General features: G+C 58.8%; 2 protein-coding genes across 2 annotated transcripts; one reads left to right on the plus strand and one right to left on the minus strand.

Annotated features, from left to right (window-relative positions):
* The first annotated feature begins 229 nt into the window (after window positions 1-229).
* Window positions 230-4589, plus strand: LURAP1 (leucine rich adaptor protein 1). Its single transcript, XM_084528032.1, has 2 exons — window positions 230-437; window positions 2903-4589. The coding sequence occupies exons 1-2, from the start codon at window positions 243-245 to the stop codon at window positions 3548-3550; spliced, it is 843 nt and encodes a 280-aa protein (XP_084384158.1). The 5' UTR covers window positions 230-242; the 3' UTR covers window positions 3551-4589.
* Window positions 4152-16134, minus strand: LOC311440747 (uncharacterized protein). Its single transcript, XM_084528033.1, has 2 exons — window positions 14843-16134; window positions 4152-8279 (listed from the first exon to the last, which is right to left on the minus strand). Exons 1-2 carry the CDS (start codon window positions 15318-15320, stop codon window positions 8104-8106), a joined length of 654 nt encoding a protein of 217 aa, XP_084384159.1. The 5' UTR covers window positions 15321-16134; the 3' UTR covers window positions 4152-8103.
* Window positions 16135-20997: the final 4863 nt, after the last annotated feature.

Here is a 20997-nt window from a genome sequence, read left to right on the forward strand (position 1 = left end):
CGCTGCGGCGGAGGGGGCGTGGTTTGTGAACGAGTAGGCGTGGTTTAGGGGAAAGAGGGTGTGGTTTGTGGGAGAGTGGGCGTGGCTTAGGAAAAAGAGGGCGCTGTTTAGGGAAAGGGGGCGTGGTTTAGGGGAAAGTGGGCGTGGTTTTGGGGAAAGTGGGCGTGGCTGAGGGAAGGGGGCGTGTCCCCGGTGACAGCGCCGCCCGGGGCCGCCGCCCGGTGCCGCCCGGTGCCGCCCGCATGGAGGGCGTTGGGGAGGCGCTGCCCGCGGAGCTGCGGGAGCTGGCGGGGAAGCTGGGCCGCCGGCCGCCCGCCGGGCTGCTGCGGGGGCTGCGGGCAGAGCCGCCCCTCCCGCTGCCGGTGCCGGTGCCGCTGCCGGTTCGCGGAGCCCGCCCGCCGCTCGCCGACCGCCTCCGGGCGCTCCGCTTGGAGCTGGTGAGTGCCGGGCACCCCGCTGGGGTGGGGAGCGGCGTTTCGGTAGGGAACGGGGGGTGCAGGAGCCCCCCGGGAGCGGTGGGAGCGGCGGGGCGGTGCCGCCGGAGGGGCGGCGGGGAGGCCTCGGGGGTGGAACCGGGCGGCCCCGGTGCCCCCGGGCTGCGTGGCTGCACTGTGAGCCGGGGGGGAAGGTCCAGAGCCCGGTGCCCGGTTCGGGCCGCGTTTTATAACCCCCGGCTCTCAGCACCGAGCTGGGCGCTTTTCCTTCCCGTCCCCGCCCCGCGCAGCCCCGCCACCCGCACCCCCAAACCGGGGGGCAGCCGGGATGCGGGGGGTCCCCATCGCCCCCCCCGCCCCGTCCCCATAGCCCCCGGTCCCCAAGCAGGACCCGAAATGTCCCCCCGTGGGCGCAGCGCCACGCGTGGCCCCCCCCCCGCCGCAGCCGAGGCTCGCCCGGCGTGGGCGGCGAGGGGAGGAGGCAGCGAAATCCTACATTTTCCCCGACCCAAATGGGTTGTTTTGTCCTCAGGGGAACGATCCCGCCCGTGGGAGGGACGGGGAGAGGGTTTAGGGGCGAGGAGAGCATCCTGCCCCGCTGCTGGGCTGCCCTTTGGTGCCCTTGGGGACGGAGGTGGCGCTTGGCAGGGTGGAAATCCTAATTGCAGCCTCGTCCCCACAGCCTTTGGCCGATTTCCTCCCGTTGCCCCAAATCTGCCGGTCCTGGAGGGAGAAAACGCCAACACCGTGGGTGCTGGGGAGGGACAAATGGGGCTGTGACCCTACTGGGTCGCTGCCCCCTTTTAGGAAGGGACATTTCAGGAGGATGGGATGGGATGGGATGGGATGGGATGGGATGGGATGGGGTGGGATGGGATGGGATGGGTTGTCCTGTGTCCCCCAGTCTTGTGCCATGCACCGGGCACCGCAGTCACCTTGCTCCCCGCTGGCTGCTGCTGCCACTTGCAGGGACAGGGACCTATGGGGCAGCTGGCTTCTTGTAGGATCTTGTAGGATCTTGTAGGATCTTGTAGGATCCTGTAGGATCTTGTAGGATCTTGTAGGATCTCGGTGTCCTTCCACGTTGCCCTCACCTGGATGCTTGCCAAGGTGCAGTGGCAGGGTTCAGGCTGGCCCGAAATCGCAGCAGACCAGCCAGGGACACCAAATCTGGGGAGCATCCCTCATCACCAACCCATCCCTTAATTTGGGGCGGCTTCTGGCCTCAGAGCCCTGCTCCCCCCTCGCCTCTCCGCCCACCGCAGCTGGATGTGGCGGAGAAAAATGCAATTTTGGGGGACATCAGGAGCTCCCGGGCTGCCTCGTCCAGCGCGTCCCCCCCCGTGCCAAGGCCAGCTGCTTTGGGAGCGTGCGGAGAAGTCCGTCGGAGGCGGTTTGTGAAATAACTTGCCTAGAAAGGAAGTTTCTGCAGCTCGCAGCTGGCTCCTGCCCCAGTCTGGGCTGGCTGCAGCGCTCTCATCCCTTCAGAATTTATTTATTTATTTTTTTTAAATCCAGCCCGATGGGTCTGGGGAGGGGCAGGGGGTCGGTGTCGGGTCCCTATAGGCGTTTGCCCTTTTCCTTTGCATCCTCTGAGGCGTCGCGTGCCGAAATCTCTGTCCGGAGCTTTCCCAGGCTCCTTCCCCCGGCGCCTTTGTCCCGGTGCCAGCCGTGGGAGCGGAGCTGGGGCTCCCCTGAGACCCGCGGGGCACGCTCGGGGCAGCTTTTCCCTGGGCTGGGCTCACCAGCTCCCACACCTCCAGCTGGGATTTGCTTTTGGAGATGCTGTGCCCACAGCTCCCCTTGCACCGGCCGCCCCTACCTGGGTTTGTCTCCCTTTCTCCCCCCCCTTTTTGCCTTTTTATTCCCTTTCCTGGCAAAATATTTCCTCCCCGCGCAGGGGAAATCCAGTGGCTTTCGGCGGCGAGTATCGTAGGGCCAGGAATGTCTTGGCACGCCGGGCTTCCCGTTAGGAAACCAGATGTTGCTGCGGGAGCTCTGCGCAGAGCTTCCCCCGGCCCCGCAGGGTGGGATCGGCGATAGGGACCCCGTAACCCCGTGATACCCCCACCACGGCTCCAGGCTGTGCGCAAAGAAGGGCCAGGAGGGATGCTTTAGGTCTGATTTTTCTTGCATCTCAAAAAAAAAGGTGATGTTTGGCTGGGATTTTGGGGAGGGATTTGGGTTTCGGGCATCCAGGGGATGCTCTGGGCTCAGATCTGGACCCCCCCTGTGCCCGCAGTTATTCCCTTGCCCCAATCCCCATGGGGGTGCCTGTGGATGGGGCTGGCTGCATGGGTGCCACGAGTTATCCTCGATAATGGGGTCCCCAAGTCTCAGACAGGACCCCAGGGCTGAAATTTGGGGCCGTAGATCTCCGGGGGCTGTGGATGGAGGAGGGCGAAGCGTGCTGTGCTCCCGCTGAGCCATCCTCTCCATCTCTCCCCCCAATCCCACCCCAAACCCAGGCTTACCTGCGGGCGGTGGACGTGAAGATCCTGCAGCAGCTGGTGCTGGTGAACGAGGGCATCGAGGCGGTGAAGTGGCTGCTGGAGGAGCGCAGCGCGCTGCCCAGCCGCGGCAGCAGCCTGGCCAGCAGCCAGTACAGCCTGGCGGGCAGCCAGGCGGCCTCGCGGCGGGGCAGCTGGGACAGCCTGCAGGACCCCCTCCCCGACAAGCTGGACAGCATCTCGGTCGGCAGCTACCTGGACACGCTGGCTGACGACCTGGACGAGTACTCCCAACACGCCCCCGAGCCTCCCGTCAGAGCCCCGGCGAGAGCCGAGCAGGATTGGGGCAGGATGGACCCCGAAAAGGCTCTCGGGAAGATGGAAAAGGGCAAAGCGGAGCACGAGTGGGCCCCCGGAGACCTCGCCCCGGAGCAGCAGCGGTTTGCCAAGGAGCTCCAAGTGGCCAACGGGTACTTGGGCAAGCAGCCCGGCCCTTTGGAACCGGGCAAAGACCCCAAAATGCCAGCGGGGGCCGGGGAGAGGATGGGGAAGGCTCGGAAAGCCGAGGGTGACTCGGAGAACTGCAAGCTCAGCAGCAAACTGCACGCGGAGTACGACGCCCACTGGCGCTGGCTGCAGTCCCAGGATGACGTGACATTCTTGTAGCCCCTCTGCTGGTCCTCACGCCCCCGGCCCCGCTCCCCTCATCGCCTGCTCTGCTTCCTTCGGCCCCGCTCGGGAGCGTGGTGTGGCTGGGAGGGGGGTCAGGGTGGCTGGGGGGTGGCCCCTCGTCCCTCTGAGCCCCCCGCATAGGGATGCAGCTCGGAGGGGCCGGGTGCGGGCTGCCCGCCCCGTGGGCAGTTTGTGGGGAGGGAGGATGAGGTGGGTTCCCCTCAAATTAATCCTTTGCTCTGGGGTGAGCTGAGCACCCCCTTTGGGCGTGCTCGTCTCCATCGCCCTCTCCAAGGCCAGCATCCCTCCGGTCTGACCTGCAGGATTTGGGGCCGCAGCACGTGGTCGATGCCAAAATCCCCTTCCCCGGAGGGGCAGGAAGTTTCGGTGCCCTGCAATGTGGTGGGGTGGGCACCGTGGCTGCTCCGTGGGGCTCTCTCGGTGCCCTGCAGAGGAGGGATTTCGGCACACATCTCCCTTCCCCGCGTGCCTGCAGAAGGGCAGAGCAAAGTGGGGGTTTCCCGATGTGTTTTGAGGCTCCTCCACCAGCGTGGATTTGCAGTGCCCCTGCCCCGGAGATGCCCTCTGTGCCCTTGGCTTCTTCCCGTGCCTTTCACTGCCCACCCGCTGTGCCCCCAGCACCCCTGGCTTGCAGAGCATGGCTTATGCTGGAGCAGGATCTGCTCCCTCCAACAGATGATGTGGGGAAGGACCTCGGCATCCCACAGCTTCATGGGGTGGGAGAACGAGCCTGGAAGCTCCCAGCCCCAGCTGGGTGCTGCGACAGCCGCCTGCTTGCCTCGGCACAGGTTTTCCCCTCCATCTGTGAGCTGAATCCTGGCAAAAACCTTGCTTGTGGCTTCCCCCCGCGTAGCCATCACGTCCCCCGAGGCTGGTGTCCCCGGCTTTCCCTCGAGCCCTGCATGCTGTGACCCCGCTGGGGGTCCCTGGGGGGGAACCTAAAGTCCTCTGGCATTGCTGAAACCGCTGTTGACAAAAATAGCTGGCTTAATAAATGGTTGCATTTCTCCAAGGCCGCACTGTTGGTGCTTTGGGGAGCTCACAGAGGTGTCGGGGGGGGGCTCCTACCCCTGGTGAGAATGCCCTGGGGCCAGCCTGCCTGTCCCTGCTACCCACAGCCCCCAGAATAGGAGATCCCCCAAATCCAGACCTTGGAGATGGAGGGAGGGCTGATGAGAGCCATCACATCCCAGAAGCTCCCGGGGGATGTCTGCCTCGCTGCCAGGTGGGGCTTTGGGGGCTGCAGAGCACCCGTGGGTGGGGGCAGGCTCCGTCACGGGGCGCTTTGGTGCTGGGACCCGGCAGGGAAACAAGCAGATAAGGCAGGAGCTGAGCCAGTGCCAGAAAACGCCCACCTCGTGGTATAACACCACCAGCCAGCCAATTCTTTCTTTTTAGATAGACACAGAGATTAGGCTGCCTTAACGAGGCAGTAAAACGCTTTAATAACCAGCGAGGAGAGCTGTTAAAAAGTCCCCTGGGCTTTCCCCTCCCTGCGTGCCCCCCAAAAGGGCCTGGCCCCTAAGCGCTGTGGCCATTTAATAACTTACACCAACCCTTGTGAGGAAATCACCTTTTCCCAGGGAGGGAACAGCCTGGTGCCGGGTCCCAGGGTCTGAGGGGTGGCATCCAGCGTTTTCTGGGAGGAAAACGCTGCGATTTGGGGCTGCTGGAAAATGCACCCGAGCCGGCTCCGTGCCGTGTGCGAGCACTGGCTTGTCCTGCACCTCCCCACCACCGCCCTGCCTCCGGCACCAGCTCAGGGATGGAGAGATAAGAAGGTCTAGGCATAATGGGTCCAAACGGGCTGGCAGAGCCTTGCTTTCTGCTGCCTTTGTGCTTTGTGGGGTGACCCAGGCACCCCGCTGTGCTCAGTGCAAGCGGGTGCGCCCGCGGTGCCGGCTGCGCTCCCTTATCCCCGTCCCTCCTCCCCGAACCCATCTGCCTCTGCTCGTGAGGCTGCGCTGCAAAACATTCAGCGTGGGACCTCGGCGGAGGCTCCTCGGCATCTCAAAAATCCCTTCTGGCCCCCGCAGCAAATGCTCTGCCCATGCCTCACAGCTCCCGGCCCTCCCTGCTGCTGTAACCCTTGGTGGGGAGCTGCGGCTGTGTTTCAGCAGCAGGGAAGGTCTCCTGGGGAGGCTGAAATGTTGGCACTGCTCTGAGCACAGCGGTGAACCCCTGGGGACACCAGTCCCATATCCAAACTCCCCGGTCCTGCCTCTCTCCATGCTCAGGACCCCTTTGCATTCCTGGGTTTGGCAGCATCTTGCAGCAGGGACCCCTTCCCAGCCTGTCTCCAGTGTGTGGATGTTCCCAGCTTGGGTCTGGATTTGGCCCTGGTACCCAAATTTCCTGTGGTCTCAGCTCTGCAGGCATCTGCTGGGATGAAGGGATGAGGACGGGCTGTGGGTTTGGGCTCCAGGCTCGGTTCCCTGCCTTGTGCCCCCCTGGGGAGGATGCTCCAGATGTGCCACCTTCTCCTCCCCTGTGACCTGTCACTTAGGAAATGTCCCCCCTGTTCCCTTATGGGGCTGGGGACACCCTGCTCAATGCCCTCCCAAGGGTGACACCAAAGGCTGGGTAACCACGGGCACCCCCTGGCCTTTTGGGGTCACCTCCTCACCACCTCCTGCCCACCAACCCCACTCAGGTCCCCGGTGGGAGGGGAGAGGAAGGAAAATCTGCATTGCTCCTCTGAGAAATTAATCTGCTTTTATCGTCTTAGCCCAGCCTGACCTAAAAGCACGCCTCTGTTGTTTTTTCCACGGGGCGTTTAAAGGGAAAATTACAGTAAACACGCTGCAAAGAGGCCGTGGGAGATAAGGACTGGGGGAAAATCAGCACGAGCAAGGGCTGCACGGCCTCTGGCAGGATTTCCCGTGCTGCCCCGCTCCTGGGGGCTGGATAGAAGGACATCTGCTGGATAGAAGGACACCCTCTGCGAGCACCAAAAGCAGGAACAGCAGCGGGTTAAAACATGCTGGGTGCAGGCTGGGGACCTCTGGAGATGTCCCCGTGCTGCACGGCCACCCCTCATGGTGACAGCTGGCTGTGTCCCCGGGTAGGGACACAGGTACCCCACTCCCAAGCACCCTTTTCTGTCCCATTTCATGTTTTTCGTCCCCAAGGGAACAGCACAGGAGGCCCAGGTGCCAGCCCTGCCCTTGCAGCTCTGGTGTGGGGCACGCAGTGGGGACCCCGGGGGCGCAGCACAGTTTCTGCTGCGTGCTTCGCAGGACAGCCTTGTCCTTTTTCCTTCTCTGCCACATTTTTGGGGTCCTGAGCCCTGTCCTGCTGCTCCACCAGGCTCGCGTGGAGGGGTCCGGGCTTCAGGAGGCCTGGAAGGAGCTGGCGGCCACAGGAGGGAGCTTGGCTCCTTCCTTCACATCCCGCTCCGAGGACAGCGGGTGACAGAGGGACCTGGCCACAAGTGACCTGGGGGACCCCAATACCCAGCCCCATGATGCTGAACAGGCAGGGGAAGGAGGAAACCAGTCAGCCCAAACAAGACCCTGTCCCCCTGGGACCCTCCCATGTTCCCCAGCCCACTTGCTGCCACCCCATTCCTGGGGCCCAATAGGGCCGGCACCTCCCCGGGACCCCAAATCCTTCCTCCAGGTCGGTGGATGCGTGGTGGGCCCGGCAGGGATATCCCCACCTCACAGGAAAGGGACACACACACACACACAGAATTAGGGGAGCAGTGACACCCCCAGCCCACACAGAACAGCCCCCGTCTCCCCCCAGCGCCCCCAGTAGTGGCACCACAGCCCCATCACTGCCTTTGTGGGGTTGGTGAGGTCCTGGATGAGGCCCTGGCCCTGCTATGGGGTGCCCTGGCTGCCTCAGGCCGGACCGTTTGCCTTTGACCAGGATCAGGCCCCCAGGCGTATTTATTCATTTATTTTGGCCTCCCCCCACCCCCCGCACCCCAAAGAGCTGGGTTGGCTGCAGGTGGGGCCCTGTCCGTCCATCCGTCCACCTCAGGGGACAGACAGCACAGCAGGGGGGACGAGGAGGCCATGGGGGGCTGCGAGCGGGGATTTGGGTGGACGCCGCCGTTTCTCCTTGTCTGCTGCCTGCTCCTTTGCCCTTTTCACCACCCCGTCCCCATAACACGGGACAAGGGTGTGCCAAAGCGCCACCCATCCCCTCCCTGCCGTGTCCCTCTTCCAGCTCCGTCCCCTCGGTGCATTTCTCCAGCTGCCTTTTTGCAACTCACAGGGAAGAAAAGGAGGGCACGGACCCACAGGCAGCCACTGGGGTGGGACCACCGAGCCCTTCTGCCCCCCCCAGCAATGTCCTTAGGGCTTGGCACAGCGGGGACAAGGAGCGCTTCACCCCCACGGCATGGTGACAGCTGCCCCCTCTGCTTTTCCCCCTGCCACCCATCCCTGCGAGGGGTTCTGCGGGACAGCAGCACCCTTCTGTCCACCCTGACGGTCCTGCCGGTGGCGAGAGGGGACCACGGAGACGTTTCCCTTGGTCCTTCCCCATCCGTGCCACGTGTCCCGTGCCGCCGGTCACGTCTGCTGCGGCAGCTGGCAGGTCTCGCCGATGGTGATGGCCACGTCGTGGGGCTGGCGGTCCCGGCGCCGCGGCGCCTCGGGCCCCTCGCCCATCTCGTGGAGGCTGCTGCTGATGCAGTTGACGTCGCTTTTGTTGCTGTTGTCGTCCGGGCTGGGGCCGAAGATCCAGTCTGGGGACGGAGGAGGGAAAAGCAGAAAAGGAGAGCCTGGTTATTTCGGGGTGTTCCCGGAGTTGAAACCCAGCGTGCACATTAGGAAATCCTCCATCCCCAACCTCCATCACATCTCCACCTCCAGGTGCTAACACCCAGGAGGGTCCCTCACCCTCCCACCATCCCAAAACCATTATATTGGCTTTTTGCCACTATTTTTTATTTTTTTATTTTTTTTTTTGCTTTTCTCCACACTGTGCTGTTTCTCAAGCTGCCGCTTTCTGGAAGCCCTCCTGGCCCAGGCAAATGAAATCACGCTGCTAATCCTGAAAATTAAAACTAAGCGTCTCCGAAGCAGAGTGTGCATCTGGGCTCCTGGCACAGGAAGACGAGGTGCTTTGTGCCGTGCCTTTTGGCTGTCAAAAATGGAGGGGATGGTAAAGTAACTGTGTGACATTCGGATGTGGCTGCAGCTGGAATAAGTAAGGCAAAATGGGCTGAGACAGCAGCTGGGAGCTGTGGCCGGGGACACAAGCACCATGAGAGCCACACCAGGGCTTGGGACCCCCGTTGGGTGCTGTAGGGCTGCCCTGGGGACATGGCTCGCACCTGGGGTTACTGATTCCCCCAAAGCCCAGAGGTCGCTGCTGGATGGTGCTGTGACCAGGACGTCCCCTGCAGCACGAGGGGCTGTGGTTTGGGGGAGGCAGATGCTGCTGCTTCCCAAATACCTGTTATTTCTGGGGTGGTGAGAGCCCCAGAAATGGGATAAGCAAAGGTGGGGAAACCCAGGTGAGGGGAGAGGTGTCCTTGGGGCTGGGGAGGGCACAGTGGCAGCGGAAACATCTCCAAGGGGGACCAGGATGCTCTCTGGGATGGATATTTGGTCCCCAATTCCTCATCTGACCAAACAGGGGTGGAAAGGGTGAGGGATCAACACAATCACAGCCATGTAGGGAGGAGCTGGGCAGTGTCCCAGGTGCGATGGGGGCTGAAGACACAGCTGGGTCAAAGCCCACCACGGGGGAGCAGAGGGATGGGTGTCCCCTGCCCCTATGAGCACCTGGGACAGCCGCAGCCCTCACCTGGCGTGACGAGGAGCCGGCAGGCAGTAACGAGCTTGCCTCCCACAAATACTATTAAAGCCCTCGGCACGCTTTCCTTGACGTCAGTGCTAAAACTCCGGTGGGAGCCGGCCCGGCCAGGAAGAGCTGGGGATGAGGAATCAGCCCAGGGTTCAGAGAGTTGGGTGAGGGGTCCCGAAGCATCCCGGGGGCTGTAGGACGCAGAGGGTGTGAAGGCAGTGGGAGGAGAAGAAAATATTACTGAGCACCTGTGGGCAAGGGGAGGTGGCACCTGGTGGCCGGGTGGCGAGCCCCCAGGGATGCGTGTGGGCAGCACGAGACACAAGAGCAGGACACGGCGGTGGTAAAGGGAGAAATGCAGGGGATTTTTGGGGAGAGCACCGGGAGGGCTCAGCAAAAGGGTCTCAGCACATCCTCTCCCGAGAGGACGTCGCTGGCTGGCGCTCGGTCTGCTCCCCGGGTGCGTGCGGGCAGGATTGTGCGCGCTAATCCGAACCGCCGCTTCCCTGGGAATTATTTCTGGAGCCTGCTGGATCTAATTACCCGGTAATCTGCAGGAAGATGTAATTAGGCTGTCATTAGAGGGTATTTACTGCGATGCCTTTATGATTTGACTGTGTAAGTAAGGAGTGAAGTAATTACACAATTACACGTTATTTGTGGCCATTTGCGGCCTGTAGCTGCGGCGTCCTGCCGTGTGTGGAGGGGGGGAGCCGGGGAGGGCAGCGAGGCCCTGTGTGGAGCTGGCGGGGGAGTTTTGGGATGGGGATGGAGTTGGGATGGGGTTGGGATTGGGTTGGGATTGGGTTAGGATGGGATTGAGTTAGGATGGGATGGGGATGGGGATGGGGATGGGGATGGGGTGCTGAACCTCACATCATATGTAGGTACGAGTTAGAAATCTCCTATGATAAATGCTGCAGTAGGGTCTGTAACCAGCTAATGAAGGGTGCTGAGCAGCCGGGAGCTGAGGGTACAGTGCTTACAGGCTGAAGGTAGGTGGTAAAGCCCTTAGCATCATGATGGGTATTTCTCTCTCCATCACATAAATTTTTAGCACATGAGCAACGTAAAATGAACACAATTGCCACCAAGAGGAAAACGAAATCCTGTTTTGGAGCAAAGTCAACCTTCACGTTTACACGTGGGCCAGCTAGGAAGCAAGGAAACCGGGCTGCAGCACTTGCATACACACACAGGAGCCCCCCTAACAGGGGCCAGGCTGCAAATTCAGGGCACACAGGCATGCACCAACACCCCCATGAACACCCCAGATCAAAGAGAAAGGGACAAAGCGACCTTCCAGCCAGGCTGGGGGAGCAGCACCTGGCTCTCAGCCCCCTTCCTGCTCTCCCACCGGTGCCTGCTGGAGCCTGGCAGGGTGGAAATGCGGCGCTGGGGGGGGATCGATGCGGAGCCATTGATCCAGAGCAGCTGGGGAGCGGAGATAGGGCAGCCCTGCCACATCGGGAGCTGCGGGACGGCGTCGCTCCCTAAATAGCTGAGCGATGTGGCACAAAGTGCCCTGTGCTCCCTGGCTCGGTGCGAGGCAGCATCCCAGCTGTGGGACCCTGGGGATGCTGCAGGGAGCCCGCACAGCCACTCGGCTGGTTTCAGAGGGCTAAAGCCCTTGTTCTCTCTCTGTAATTAGTTTGAATCTGACCCTATTAGAGGCACTTTCGCTCTGATGTTAGAGCTGTGACATCTGTGCTGTGCTCTATGATAGATGCCATGAAAATGGGTCTGGCTGCGACCTCGATAGAGCAGGGGTTTCTCACCAGGGTGAGAATTGGGGTCGGGAGAGGAGCAGAAGGAGCAGGGAAAGGGCTGAAATTGAAATGCAACCCAGCGGGTGAGATGTTCACGCTCCCCGCAGAGATGGAAACCAGCAGCGGAAGGGGAAATGTGTTAGATGAACAATCAACCTCGTGCTCGGGTTGTATTTGCTTTAAATGGAGCTGGGTGTGAAAACAGCTGCTAAAAAAGCCCTGGTTCCAGTGCCGGGAGCAGAAGTGTCTCCTTTTTGGCAGCAGGTCCTGACCCACGGGTCTGCAATGGGGCAGGAGCTGGCCACAGCCGGACAGACGGACGTCAGGTCATGGGTATCCATCTCTGCAGCTGGACAGACACCCCAAAGGGGAAACTGAGGCGGGGGGAGTGCCAGGGGCAGGTTAGCAGCGATATAGGGACACGGAGGGGAACCTGACCCTGTCTCCTGACCCGAGGGGCCCTGTGGATCTGCAGGGGAGCGATGAAAGGCAGAGCCCAGCTCCCTGCAGGGTCACCAGCAGCTATTTGCAGCCACGCAACGTTCATGCAAGATTTCTTTTGTTCGAGGAGACGGCTTCCTAAAGAAGACGGCTTCCTAAAGAAGCCCAAGAAACGTGGTGGACAGAGATAAGGCTGGAAAATGAAAATCCAGCTACTGGGCAAGAGGGCAAAGGAAAGAGAGACCCCGCTGCAAGGACAGCTCGGGGTTTTGAGCAGTCCCAAAGCCACCAACAGCTCTGTCCCCCCAGAGCCTGCTCTGCCTCTGCCTTGGGACCATTCCCAAAGGAATTTGGGCAAGGTGTCCCGTAGGGATCAGCAAGACAGAGGAGACCTCGGTTTACCCGGGGGACACGGTGGAGCACGGGCTCCCACGCACAGCCGCGGCTCCTTCCCTTGCAGACAGCGCCGTGCCTTCCTCGGGCATCACCCGCGCCGCAGTCCCCATGGCAACTGCTTTGTTTCGAGTCAAACTTTTTAAAAATTTATTTTTTTTTCCCTTTTCTTTATTTTGCGTTTCAATAAGGGCGATTTGCAGCGAACCGCTGGGGCTGGAGGAGGGAGGGCGGGCTGATTCCCGAGGATTGCAGTAATTAGGTGCTCCCTACGTTGGCGACAGCCTTGTAATTTGCCAAGCCGGCACTTGCTGTCTCCGGCAGCTCCGAGTTAAGCTGCTTTCCGAAGGCTTCAGCCCGATTTGTCTTAGCCGGGGCTGATCTGCACTCAGCAGCCTTCCTCCTGCCACGGGGGCTCGCCTCCATCCCTGCACGGAGGCACCCGATGAATTTGGGGAATCCAGAGCTGGGGTCGGCCACTTTACTCCATCACAGCCTCTTCCCCGAAGCCTTGCTGCTGGAGCTCTCCCAGGGATTTTGCCCAGTGCTTTTTCACTCCGGACAAATCCTCAGCCAGGTCTCTCCGGGAAGAGCTCCAGCTCCTCCCCAGCTCCCTGAGCATCACAGCACCACTTGTCCCCCAGGGCTGCGGGGCCACCAAGCTCTCAATGAATTTTTTAAAGAAATGCCTACTTAGATTTCACAGGGGAAAGGCACCAAGGAGCCCCTTTGCCATCCCAAACCGAGCACTTTTTGGGGTCCCCAGGAGCCGGGCAGTGCTCCGACCGCCAGCCGTGCCCTGCGAGCTGCTGCTGAGGAGTCAAAACCATCCCTGACATTGCTGAGGGGATGCTTAAAGCAGTGATTAACTATTCACACTTTAATCTCCCCAAAACAGGCTCCAGCCCTTTGGCATCTTATTTCCATCTGTCTCTGCATCCCTCTCAATATGATTAGCACAGAAACGCTGAGAGCAGAGGGCTGAGCTGCTGCCGAGGGTATAAACCTGGGCACCGTGTTAGAGCTGCTAATAGGCCGCCTTCTGATTTACTGTCCCCCCGTCCTTCTGTCCTGCCCCAAAAGTCATTTTAAGCAAACTTATTCAAAAGCAACCCTCTCCTCAAAGGCTGCGGCTCGGCGGTGGGAACAAACCCGGCCTCGCCTGCTCCCCTCCGAGGGCTGGCTCGTTGCAAATGGGCACAGAGGGCTAAATGGGACAGCCCCAACACCGAGTCTGGGACAGGCACTCAGCTGGGTTTCTGACCCCAATTTGGGGAGATGCCACCTCTGCAGGAGCAGGGATGGAGCTTGGCATGGGAAGCAGAGGCATCCCACCTGGGACAGGCTGCTCCTGACCAGACACGATGTGGGCAGCCCCCAGCTCTGTCCCTGCGCCCCCTTGGCCCTGGAGCTGCCAAAGGCTTTGGGAATCCCTCTGCAAAGGCAGCCAAGGGCTTTGCAAGGGGCAGGACACCCCTCTCACCCCGTCCCACGCAGGGGAAGAAGCCAGAGGTGTCCAGCGTGCTCTGCCCAAGGTCACCGGGGCTGCAGATAGCAGCGTGGGGGCACCTGCTCTGACCCGAGCGCCTCAGGGCAGGAGCGTGTATTTTTAGGTGTTGTCACTGCTGCTTACCTTCGTCGGGGAGGCAACGTTAAGTCATCTGAGCAGCAGATCTGGGAGATGTTACAGCCCCAGAAAGCTGCTGATTAAGTGTTAAATATAACACCTGAAGACTGTTTTTGTTCCCTCCAGCTGGGGGGGGGGGGAGAACGCTCTCCAGAGCAGCTCCCTGCCCTTTCCAGAGCTGAGCCTCACGCGAAACCCTGAAGCCCTGCCAGGAGGTTTGTCCCCCTCCTGTCCCAAATACCTGTCCCCACACCGGGACCCCCTGCCTGAGGGGCTTCACCAGCAAGGAGCAGAAGCTGCTCACCGTGCAGGCTCGGTGTTCTGGGGGTGCAGCCCCTGCGCCCCAGGAGCAGGGAAATAAAGGGGAACCATGAGTGACCACAGGGACTTTGCTCCAGATGAGTGTGATCTCCCTCCCACCACATAGAAGGAGCCTGGGGGGTTTGCCCCTGGCTGGGGGCAAGGGGTGAGCAAAGGGATTTCAGCCCCTATGCCCTGCAGGGAGACATCTTTCCCCGGGGATTTTAGGGCTCGGTGCCACCAGCCGTGCGAGCTATGGGGTAAACAGCAAGAGCATCACTGGGGGCTTGCCGAGAGCAGCCCAGCACCACTGCCTTCCCATGTCCAGCCTGGGTCTCCAATGATGAGGGACCTCGTCTGTCAGCACCAGGAGGAACTGAAAGAGCCAGGAGGCCAATTCTCAAAAAAAACCCAAATGCACTCTTCTCACGATCATTTTACAGAGCTGTCACAGCAGCCCCAGAGGCTGTGATCGCTGTGCTAGGCGCTGTGTAGGGGAGCAAGCCTACCGAGCTGTGTTTCCTAGGAGTTTGTGGCTGCGCTGTGCCTACCACAGCGTTGAGCTCACATTGCAGTTTCCTTGCACAGCACACCGGCGGGCTGTGATCCCGTACCCAGCTATCTGTTGCCATGAAACTTCTCATCATAGGGACCTCTAATCCAAGCTCAGTCAAAGCTGGCCAAGGGGCTGGAAAGCATTCGCAGCACAGACACGCTCAGGTACACCTTTATACACATGCACACGCATGCATAAGCCTATTTTTTTTTAGGAAGGGGGTCCAAGGGTTTCCTTGGGGAAGCTGGTCAACATGCAGCTCAGCTGGGAGAGCCCAGCACATGGGATTAAGTCACACTCTTATAAATGTGCAAGGGTCTCAAACTCACCCACATCCAAGGAAAAGATCTGGCAGGCATTTGCACCAGGCTTTTTTTTCACCCCAAAGGCGTGATGGTGCCCACACTCACCTATAAAGTCGTGGACGAGGTCCTTGATGAGGTGCCCGACGATGGCGTACGCCACGGCCACCACCACCAGGGCTGCCATGAGAAGGTAGAGGACAGCCTTGGGCAGGGGGATGGCATCACGAGGAGGGGGTTTGTACTCCTTGTAAAGCTGGTCATTGTCCGAGTACGAGTACTGGAACAAGTGGTCCAGGCCGGCGGTGAAATTGCTGGAGTTCATGGACTGGCTGTTGGACAGGTAGTTGTCCTGCTCGGGGTCCTGGAGGACACTTACCACCGAGCTGGTGGTGGCTTCCACTTGCTGTACCAAATTCAGAGTCTTGTTCACGCTGGGGAGGATCTGGGAGAGGAAAGCGCTCCAATCTTTGATGGCACTGATGTTGCAAATGATCATAATTGCAGCGAGGAAAGAGATCTCCAAGCCCGAGAGATTTAAAAGGGAAAGAAACAGGCAAAAACTGCCGTGCTTACCCTGAACCATACACTGCAAACCAGGCAGAGGAAGCCTTGCTGGGGAAGGTTTCTCAACAGCAAATTCTTACACGACCCGGTCGGGATGCGTCCGTGGTCCATCGGTCCTCACTCCGGGACAGGCGCACAGCGAGCCCCTAGGGGCACGGAGTTCCTTGGGAAACAGCAGGTGCTGGAAGGAATTTGAGCAGCATCATTTTTGTTCCTCGGCTCCCTCTCCCCGAATCCGTTTGCTGATGAAAGCCGGGGAGACGGGCTCCGGGAGGTGTTTTCGGTCATCCGGCAAAGAGACGCCAAGCTGCCCTCCTCCAGCTTCTCCTCGCGGGTGCCTGTCCTTGCGGGGAGAGGAGCAGCGGGCCGGGGTGCTGCGATGTGCCGTGAGCACCCGTGGAGAGACCCCCGAGGGGACAGGGTGGCTCTAAAACCCCAAAGTTCAGCTGCTCCCGCTGCGCTCCGGAGCCGCTCAGCCCCCGTCCTCTCCAGCCGGGCTCGCCGCAACTTCTGCCAGCATCTCCCGCTCCCAGCCCTTCGGAGCCCAAATCCCGGGCAGGTAATGAATAAAGGGAGCCCGGCGCTGTCCGGAGGGCAGCCGAGCCTCGGCTTTTCCCTCGGGGACTTGTGCGAGGGAGCGGCTCCCGGATGCTCCGCCTGGCTTTCCTCCGCGCCCGGCTCCCCGCGCCCCCCCCTTGCTTCCCGCAGCCGAGCCGCCTCCACCGGGGGGCTCCTCCTGGGGTCGTGCCACCCCCCGACCCCTCTGTCCGAGCCGAGACAAAACCCCCCGGGGCTTGCAAAGCGGCTCCGGAGCCAGCGCGGAGCGCGGCCGGGGTGCGGGAGCTGCGGTGCCGGCAGGCGGGGCGCTGCCGGGAGGAGGGCAGGGGGGGTGCTGGGGGCAGGAGGGGTGCTGGGGGCACGATGGGTGCTGAAGGCAGGACGGATGCTGAAGGCAGGGTGGGTGCTGAGCCCTTGCACCAGCCCCCGTGCTCTCCCCCGAGCTATTGCGCCAGCCCCGGTGCTCTCCCCCAAGCCCCTGCCCCGCTAAGTTTTGGGGTCAGGGGGATGCTGGCTCGCAGGGAGCTGAGCCCCCGGGTGTCCCGCTGCCTGGTGAGCTCGATAAGAGCTGGGCTGGGTGCTTTGGTGCTGGTTTTAAACCTGTCCGGATCGTCTATGAATACGGACCTCCTTTATCCACCTCGGCAATGGGATTTCACCGGGGTGCTGGCTCCATTGGAAGGCACCGGGGGTTATTCAAACAGAGGGAATCTTAGAGAGGGCACATTGTCTGTCTGTATTTGGAGGTGAAAATAAATCACAGCCCCATTTTTCACATCTACTTGTGTGTGTGTGTGTGTGCAGCTTCACTGTGTAAGGAATAGCTGCTGTGAGGGCAAGGAAATCACAACGTTAGGCCTGAACGCAGCCAAATGGGGCTTCTGAGGAGGAATAGCAAAAGGTTCACATAGTGTCTTGTGCTACCAACCAGCTGCAGTCCCACCAGATGCATTTAGGTTGGGAGGGCAGAGAATGAAATGAAACGTCCCACCCTCACAGTGAGATCACAAGGGCTCAGGTAGGTGATGGATGGATTGTCCAGCCCAGGAGCAAAGGAAATGTGGAGGAAAAGACTTTTCTGCCCCACCCTTGTACACAAGCTAGGTCCCAATGACCTGCCAGGCCAGATTTTATCTGTCCAAGAGGGAAAATGTGGCAAGATTTATTTCTTTACAGAAGCTCCTCAATGCAAGGTGAGTTTTGAGCTCCACACCATGGTGCCGTGGTGCAGCCTGGCTTTTCCCTGCTCTGGAGACACGTCTTTTGGCTGGGGTCCCCAGGAGGAGAGGGCAACCCATGGTGCTTGCCCGCTGTCCTTGGGGCCTGACGCTGCTCTGAAGCTGTATTTCCCCAGTTGCCATGGCACCACCAGCACATCAGCCCGAGGAAGAGGGAGAGCATCCAGAGGGGCTGAGCCATCCCCTTGGCTCGCTGCTACCCAGGGCTTGGGATGCCACTATCCCGGGTGGGTTCCCACCACCCTTTTATTCACAAGTTGGGTTGAAGCCAGGTAATTTGGGGTTAGAGCCCTCGGGGCTGTGCTCAGAAGGAGCTGGAGAAGCACTTGGGGGACCCCCAAGGTCTGCTGCAGGCGTTGTGTTCATTAAAGGGCTTAGGATAATACCAAAACCCCTCCACCTCTTGCATTTCCCTGCAGTGAAAGTAAAGTTGGCCTCTTTCATTGCCATTAATGCCCGTACCGGTTCAAAATGACTAAATAGATGCTTAATTGTTCATTACACACCCTCTGCATCTCCTGTCTGAAGGGGAGGCTTTATTTCCGTGATTACGATTTCCATCCCATTACAGAGGGAGAGAGCGGGGAGAAATATAAAAGAGCAGGTTTTAATAGCCTTATATTTCAAACCCTCTGTTATTAAAAAAAATGTTTGCATTTCCCGTGATGGCGGGAAGATTAAAAGGATTGCCATGGATTCCACTTAGGGAACATTACTAATGATTTCGATCAATCACTTTAAATAAAAATCACAATCTCCACAATTCCACCCAAATGCCGTTTGGCAGAGGGGTTGATTATGGGAGCAAAATGAATTTCAGAATTAGCTGCTTGTCCTAATGCAATTGGACAAATCGAATTTAGGGATACACACATAGACAATGACACACATATCTCATGCAGAAGAGCAGTGTTTTGGCCTCTGGGAACAAGAACAAATAATGTTTTAGTGGGTCAGGAAAGGTCCTGTCCCTCGTGATGGATGCTTAGTGCTTGTTTCGGCTATTTCCCTGGTATTTTTATTTGATGTCGTATTCTCTGCGTAACTCTAGTGACAGAACCAGTGTTTTATTTCCATGCAGGCAGGATCAAACTGATCCCTGGGATCACTTTGATGCCTGGTGGAGATGCCGCGTGCCCGGTGGAGATCTGACCATGCTCCCAGCCCTGCAGCTGGCTGCGGCACCCAAGGCAGTGGTGGAGAGGTATTTGGGGCCCTTCCTGCAGCACCTTCACCTCCTTTCTGTCCACCTGCGTTTTGAGGGAGACTTTTCAGAGAATGTCAAACCACTCGGGTTTTAGCTCTAAGCAGGATGGGGTCCACACTCACAGCTCGGATGCTCTCCCTGCACCTCTGGGCAACCAGAGCAGCACCTTCACCCCCACACCAACTCCAGACCCATCCTCGTGGTCCCAACATTTTGCCAGCCACCTTCCTGCATGACAAGAAGTGGTGAAATACAGGCTCACCCTTGATTTCCAGTCCTCTCCTTTTGCCCAGTAATTTCTGCCTGAAAACAAAACAAAACAAAACAAAACAAAACAACAAACAAGGAACAGCAGCAGTTTAACAGATGAATCAGAATGAGCTATCTTTATCTATCTATATATAAAAATTACTTAAAACATGTTAACTTTTTTTTTTTTTTTAATGCTGTATTATTCATACAGCCAAAGCTGAAGGAGGCCAGATTGTAATAATAAATGCCACCGTGAACACGCCAGTACAGTGCCTAGGAAGGTGCTTCCCTGTCTGCTGTCTGGTAAACAAAGTGGGATTTTAACTCTGCAAGTGGCACCATCTCATGGCCAGCTTGGCTTATTCTCCATCGCTTCCCTACCTTAAAAAATGTCAGTGGATTTGAGAGGCTGAAGATGTGCACAGAAATATACCCTGCATGAAAGGGTTCATGAGAGAGAGGGGAAAATTTCCCAAGTGAAAAACAACAGGGTAATTGTGGAGGTGAGGTGGGAGGAGGGAAATATGTGCTCTTTTTGCAGCCCTAGAAAGAGCTGCTTGGCCACAGCACAGATAAAAATAGCTGAATATTATTTACAGGGCTTATTTATGGGTAAATCTAATAGCTATTGGCAACAGAACAGAAAGGCATCATCTCAGCAGGTGGGAAAGCATTGGGTTTTCTGTGTCCGTGCCCTCTCCACTCACAGCTTGGCTACCCCGAACCCAGCAGAAAGGTGAGCCTGGCTGCTGGTGTCTAGCACCTCCCAAAGCCCCTTGAAGGGACCTGCAGAGAGAAGCTGCCAGTCTGTACATCTTCTACCTCCTCTGTGGTCCAGGCTGGATGTGTAGGGCAGGAGGAGCTGAAGGCACACAAACCCTGTTTGAATTTTTGGAGTCTCACAGGGCAGGGCTGGGGCAGGCGTCCAGCTGCTAACATGTGGGACCAGGAGGAAACTGTAAATGTCAACAAGGGCAGCAGGGAAGGTAGAAAATTCTGCAGAAATTTTGCAAAGCAGATAGAAAACTAACCTACTTTGCCGAAATACTTCCCCATCACAGCAGGAGGAACAGAAATAGAGCTCCCCAAAGCCTCATTCCCCTGCAGACACAGCAGTTCACGTGTCTCCCCTCTGTCCCTTGCAGTCTTTCCTCCTGTGTTTCCACCTCCCAGAGCAAGACCTGCTTCCAGTGTGGGGCCTGCAAACCATGCTGGTGTTTGAGGTGTGGAGGAAGACCTGAGAAGTGCTGGGCTGGTTGATCTGAGCTGCGGCTGGGCTGCCAGGCGGGTTGCAAACACACTCCGTGACTCCTGATGGATCTGCCGCTGCAATCGGGAGGTGTTGCAGTGCTCTCTTCTGCATTGCAGATCGTGCTCCAGCCGTGCCCTGATCCTCACACCTTCCCTAGCCCTTGCCTGCTGTTTCCCAGGCACTGGTTCAGCTCAGTATCATGCAGGGCATTGCCTGATCCTCGCGCTGCTGCCTGCGGGGCTGTACCTGCGCCTGCAGACTGCCCCATTCACACCAGTCATGCTCACATTAAGGGAGATGATGGCAGAAAGGGGCTGAAACTTTGCCCTGTGCTTCTTTTCTAGTGGGTAGTGTCCTAAAGGACATCTTGTGTGCCAAGGCAATGTGTGGAAATGGTGGGTCATGGGTGGGGACATCCAGCTGCTACAGGGAGGTGGGTCCTGGAGTATGTGAGAGGTGTGGACACAGCCCTGCTGGACCGAACGCTGAAACTGGATGGCAATTTTCCTCATTCAGGTCAGGCAAGATCAGCCAGCTCCTTGTGGTCTGCAGCAGCTCCAGACTGAGGGACGGGAGCACGGGGACTGAGGGACAGACCTAGCAGAAGTCAAAAGTATGGTACTTAACAAGTATGGAAGTGACTTTGAGCCCACCTGAAACCAGAGGTGTGGCTGTACCAACCTTATTATGTTGTGACTAAAGTGCTGCACATTGTATTTTCCCTTTTAGGAGATGAAACCCCAGAGGAAGGCTGAATTAAGAGCAAAAATGAAATCCACGACGAGCAGGGGGAGGTTTTGTTGCACGGGCTGTTAACCACACAGACACGGTCCTTTGGCTCCTGCACCTTATCACTGCAAAGGCATTAAAAGCCCACTCCTACTACCTCGGACAGACCTAATTTCAGGTCGATAGGTCCCATCCTGGACCACAGCTCCCTCCTCTGTCACCTGTACCGGGTGCTCCCAGCCCTCCCTCTCCCGCCCCAAGGCGTGCTGCAGGCTGACTTTGTGGCCTCAGACTTGTTTTGCTGTCGTGTTTCGCCTGTGCCTGCCTCCAGGCAGACAGCAGACACATGGCCCTCCATCCACTGCTGCTGATGATTTATTTCGCTGTCAAAAGCTCCAGGGCTTTCAGTTACTCTGGGGGTCAGTGGCTCCAACCAGGAGAAGACTTTGCAGTTTTAAGT

This window comes from Aythya ferina, assembly GCF_964211825.1.
Source record: "Aythya ferina genome assembly, chromosome: 8".
NCBI lineage: Eukaryota > Metazoa > Chordata > Aves > Anseriformes > Anatidae > Aythya > Aythya ferina.

Coding starts and splice junctions, on each gene's coding strand:
- LURAP1 (XM_084528032.1), top strand. CDS start 243: ATGGAGGGCGTTGGGGAGGCGCTGCCCGCGGAGCTGCGGGAGCTGGCG. Junction 438..2,902: donor GGGCGCTCCGCTTGGAGCTG/GTGAGTGCCGGG, acceptor CCCCAAACCCAG/GCTTACCTGCGGGCGGTGGA.
- LOC311440747 (XM_084528033.1), bottom strand. CDS start 15,320: ATGGTTCAGGGTAAGCACGGCAGTTTTTGCCTGTTTCTTTCCCTTTTA. Junction 8,280..14,842: donor CCTCGTCCACGACTTTATAG/GTGAGTGTGGGC, acceptor CTCCGTCCCCAG/ACTGGATCTTCGGCCCCAGC.